This window comes from Otolemur garnettii, unplaced genomic scaffold (assembly GCF_000181295.1).
Source record: "Otolemur garnettii isolate 467f Iridium unplaced genomic scaffold, OtoGar3 scaffold00033, whole genome shotgun sequence".
In the NCBI taxonomy this organism is placed as follows: Eukaryota; Metazoa; Chordata; class Mammalia; order Primates; family Galagidae; genus Otolemur; species Otolemur garnettii.
This window is the reverse complement of record NW_003852428.1, coordinates 16,890,546-16,895,821: the sequence shown is the minus strand read 5'-3', so window position 1 is coordinate 16,895,821 and position 5,276 is coordinate 16,890,546. Positions and strand designations below refer to the sequence as shown.

The following is a 5,276-nucleotide window of genomic DNA, read 5'->3' as shown; positions in this document are numbered from 1 at the left end:
AGCAAAAGGATGTTTGGAAGCCAGAAGTTCAAGACCCCAATCTCTAAAAAATATATTATATTTAGAAGATGTTCTCTTTTAGAGGATGACTTTAACAAGTATTCGTTTATTGGCTTCAAATTGTAAAAGGCGGGATGCCAGGGGAAATACATTTAATTTTCATTTATTGCCTAAGAAATATGATTATCTTTTGAAACCTTTCCCTATTTCAACCCTGCTTTTTAAAATTAAGTATATTACAGAAGGTCAAGGAGTAGGATCTGAGTTAAGGTAAAGGAAAGTAATTTACTTTGATGTTAATTTATTGCAGTCACAGATGCCTTGGCTTTGTTGAAATCAAGACCGAAGAAAGAGTAATTTATAAAAATTTCTATAACCCAAACTTTATATAATTTCTACTATGTTATTATAAATATGATATGATACATTCAAAGGTATTCCAAATAAACTACTGCTATTTGTTTGAAAAAATAAAATAAAAGGCATCCGTCCTGAAAATTTGTTTTTTTCTTTTTAAAGAAATATTTAGGAGTCACTCAGCCTTGAAATTGTTTGGAGAGTCCTCCTCACAGACATAAAACAATAAAACCGGTCCTAGAGGAGTCAGCATTGAAATTAATTAGATCACCTGCCCAATCACTGCTAAACTGTGGGAAATTTAAGCATGGTAGATGAGATGGTTTCTTCCAAAGGACCCATTCCTTAAGAACATAGTTGATGTCTTAATACATGAATAAGTTTCAAATTATCTCCAAAGTACACATTTACAAGTCAGCTTAAAAGTGAGCTGGCAGGGTGTGTGGGTATTGTGTCTGTGTTCTGCGTGCACTCACTGATCCCACTCAAACACTCCAGGTATGGAAGTTCCACTGCAAAGGTAAGGCAGTGTCAGCTCAGATACAGGAAATGACTTGCCCTAAGTCCACAGGAGGAGAAAAGGCCGGCGCCAGAGCTTTACACAGGGCTCTTGGATACCAGGGTCCAGTCTCATCCTGTGACCCTCTGCTGCTTCTCCCTCGAGGAGTCACAGCCAGGTCGCTGGTTGGTCCCTGGAGGCCACCCCTTTCTTACTAGGGTTTTTGTCCCGAGTTGTGCAAATTTCTGTTAATTTGTGGCTCAGACCTCTGGAAAAACAAAAATGTAGTATCTAGAGTTCAGTTGTGTCAAAAGGCAATTCTGACTGCATCCTGCCTGGGGACAGAGACGTGTACAGGTTGTTCGTGCAGCCGGAGGCAGCAGTTTCTTTCCATAACTGTTTAGAAAAGTAACCGGCCAAGGCGCCCGTAAGATCCTCACAAATGCAGAGCCAGTGAACAAAACCAACCCGACCATTATGAAGTGGGAACAAAGTGTCCGTTTTATTCAGGTGCTCACACTGACTCAGTCGCCAGGATCGTTTAATCTGACATAATTGCAGGTGAAAGCCATTACAGTAGCTATTCTTACTATACACTAAAGCCAGGTTCTTAACAAGGGGAAGCTGCTCAGTTTGTCCTTCCCAAGGTCATTATCCCACTACTGCTACTGCCCTGAGGAAAACGGGAAAGGCTCGAGGCCGTCCCCGCTCTGTGCCGCCTGAGTTGCCGCACAGACACGCCCTCGGGCCCGGGATCGCTTCAGGCCGGAGCGATGTGCCCGAAGCTGGGCGCCCGGAGGCTGGGGATGTCGTTCTTCCGGTAGAAGTCAGCGCGCAGGTGGTTGGCGCGGCGGTGGTCGCGGCTCAGCGGCTCGATGGGCTGATGGATGCGCTTCCCGTAGACAGAGGACGTCAGCACTCCCACTGGCCTCTCCTGCTCCTGGTGAGGGGTAAGGAAACTCTTCACACCTGCACCTGACCCGTCGCTCCCGCAGCGCGGGTGCTGGGGCACCCCCTCCACTCGCAGGTTTCTGAAGAGGTGCCCCCAAGCAGGCGCCTCCACGCTGAAGCCAGGCGACCCTGTTCCCTCTGCTCGGAACCCTCCTGGGTCCTCAAGGCTTTGGAAAGCCAAGGCAAGCGCCTGCGTGGGCACCAGGGACCCTCTGACTTCAGGCCCTGTGGTGGCCTCCTCGCTCCCTGCCTTCTGGCACCCCTCTTCTCTCCCTGTTTTCCCAAAGGCACAGAGCCCGCACTTCCAGCTTCCGAGGCTTTGCCCCAGGACTTCTGCCTGCCCCTCTCCCACCGCCCAGGTCCCCAGTCGGAGGGGTCGGAGGGCACAGGCAGCGCTCCCGCCGTCCCTCCCTCCCGCCCCAGCGCTCTCCAAGTCCTTCTTATCTTCCCATCCCCTCCTGGCTGCACACCACTTATCACTTCTTGGGATTAGTTAGTAATTTCCTTGTGGTTATTTTTTTCTTTCCTCTTTGGAACGTCAGCTCTAAAGAACAGGGCTTTTGTCCTATTCCCTACATGGGGGGGGTAGGAAGGCCTCAAAAAATACCAGTGAATGGAAGTAACCTGAGCCACGTTCTTCTCAGGAGGAAAGCACTGATTTCATACCAGCTGGAATGCATTAATGTGCATACAAATAATAGGAAAATCAGTGTCCTTTACATCAGTGGGAATACCTCTTAGAGCCTCCATCACTTAGTTTCGTATCAAGATAAGGGATTATTAAGAGTGATATGGTGGCATTCTTTTTTTTTTTTTTGCCAGGTTTGAACCTGCCACCTCTGGTATATGGGGCCAGAGGCCCTACTCCTTTGAGCCACAGGCGCTGCTCCATAGTGGCCTTCTAAATAACAGCTGCAGGCAAAAATCCCATGATCCAACTAGGAATCTCACGGGAAGACTTCACATTCTAATTTCTGTGTAATCTATAAAAGATTATACTTATTCAGTCCCTGCCTTAATAACATGCTGTGCTCAGATCAGACTTTGTGAGGATAATGTCAGTTTGGAAAGGCAACAGACAGGTCTAACCCAAACTGTAGGTGAACTTAACCCAGCTGGAGGCTGGTGAGAAACAAGCTCTCTCGGACTCCTGTCCCTAGCTGCTCCCTGCTCACCTCACCCCTGAGCTCTGACTCCTGTCCCCAGCTGCTCCCTGCCCACCTCACCCCTGAGCTCGCACTCCTGTCCCCAGCTGCTCCCTGCCCACCTCACCCTTGAGTTCGCACTCCTGTCCCCAGTTCGCTCCCTGCCTCACCCACTCCCACCCCTACCAGGAGCAGCTGACTACTCCTTTCTAGGAATGGTGGAAAGATAAAGGAGGAACTTCTCTACATGTGGTGGCTTGGTAGCTAAGTCCTTGTGTGTGCAATTTCATCCCAGGAAGACCAGCTTCCCTAGAAGTCAGGACTCAGAACAAGTCTCCCCTTCACCTTTATCTGTTTAAAAGAACATCTTGCTTTTGTTTTACTTAAATTGTTAAATTCTGTAGAACCAAACAACAAAATCAAAAACGTTAATACACAAATGGCATGACAGAGAGGACTACAATGCAGCCTCGCCTTGGCTTCCTGGCACAGTAGGACAGAGGAAAGCTCCGTAAAGAAGGTTCCATAAAGCAAATAAACACAATGTCGGATATGTGCGATATACACACATGCACACATGCGGATATACAGGGTACGTGTATGCCTGTACAAACATACCACATACACACCATATAATATATAAATGCATATATGCAGCACACTACATACACACATGTATAATATATACACAGATACATACATGTTCGTATATACACAAATATACACACACGTAGATGAATGTAGAGAGGGTGAAAAATGTATACACATTTTAAACTATTAAAATTGTGACATATATACTGCTAACAAAAAATAAATACAAGTCATGGTGAGCATCTCTTATAATTACAGAAGTCCAACGTGACTTGCATATTACTTACAAACTTAATACAGTTTTTTCTTTCTTAAAATGTGTGCACTTTTTTGGCACCCTCTGTAGATACAATATACACATATACACATTTGTATATACACATATACACGTGTGTGTGTGCACATGGGCACAAATACATATGTATACAAATACAGGGGCTGGGTGTGGTGGCTCACACCTGTAATCCCAGCACTCACAGAGGCGAGTGGATTACCTGAGCGCAGGAGTTCCAGACCAGCCTGAGCAAGAGTGAGATCCCATCTCTACTAAAATAAGAAAATCTAGCAGGGAATTGTGGTAGGCTCCCGTACTCACAGCTACTTGGGAGACTGAGACAAGAGGATCACTCAAGCTGGAGAGAGTCTGAGGTTGCTGTGAACTATGATGCCATGGCACTCTACCCAGGGTGACAGAGTGAGACTCTGTCTCAAATTAAAAAAAAAATACACATGTACACATATATATACACATTCATATACATACACACTAAATATACATATGTACATACATTGTACATATATACACATACAGTCATGCTCTAAATAATGAAATTTTGATCAATGATGGACCTCATCTAACAACAATAATCCCGTAAGATTATAACAGATCTGAAAAATTCCTATCACCTAATGACACAGCTCTTGTAATGTCATAGCTCAGTGCCCTACCCATGATGTTGTGGTGATGCTGGAGTGAGCCCACCTACTGTGCTGCCAGTTGTGTAAAAGTCAACATGCACGATTATGCAGAATGTAATAATTAGGCATAGTAATGATATTAATTATGCAAATTATGATTACAAACAACTATGTTACCAGTTTGTCTTTACTGATTATCATTATTTTAGACTATACTCCTCTACTTATAGAAAAAAAGGCTGTGTGCAGTGGCTCATGCCTATAATCCTAGCTCTCTGGGAGGCCAAGGCAAGAGGATCACTTGAGCTCAGATTTGGAAACCAGCCTGAGTAAGAGCAAGACCCTCATTTCTACTAAAATAAAAAAAAAAGGAAAAATTAGCTGGGTGTTGTAGTGGGCACTTGGAGTCCCAACTACTTGGGAGGCTGGGGCAAGAGGATTGCTTGAGCCTTACAGTTTGAGGTTGCTGTGAGCTGGACTGAGACCAGGGCACTCCAGCCTGGTGTCTGTAAAAGGCAACCATAAAACAGCTCCAGGCAGGTCCTTCAGGAGATAGTCCAGAAGAAGCAGTGTTATCACAGAAGACAACAGCGCCCTGCATGTCATTGCATTCTAAGACAGTGATGTTGATGAGCTGGGGTGGCCCAGGCTACTGTGCATGTTTGTATCTTAGGGGTATTTGGGGGTTTTTTTTGTTTTCTTATGGAGACAGAGTCTCACTTTACCACCCTTGGTAAAGTGCCATGGCATCACAGCTCACAGCCACCTCCAACTCCTGGGCTTAGGCAATTCTCTTGCCTCAGCCTCCTGAATAG

The 5,276-nt window shown here is 45.5% G+C and overlaps 1 protein-coding gene across 1 annotated transcript in view; it reads right to left on the bottom strand.

Annotated features, from left to right (window-relative positions):
- Positions 1-1,587: 1,587 nt before the first annotated feature.
- The window catches only part of CUNH5orf49 (chromosome unknown C5orf49 homolog), a 13,684-nt gene continuing 9,995 nt past the window's right edge, over positions 1,588-5,276 (bottom strand). The window contains exon 3 of the mRNA XM_003789573.2: positions 1,588-1,796. Within this exon, the coding sequence (XP_003789621.1) occupies positions 1,617-1,796 (180 nt within the window). The 3' untranslated portion in view covers positions 1,588-1,616. The remainder of the gene's footprint in view (positions 1,797-5,276) is intronic.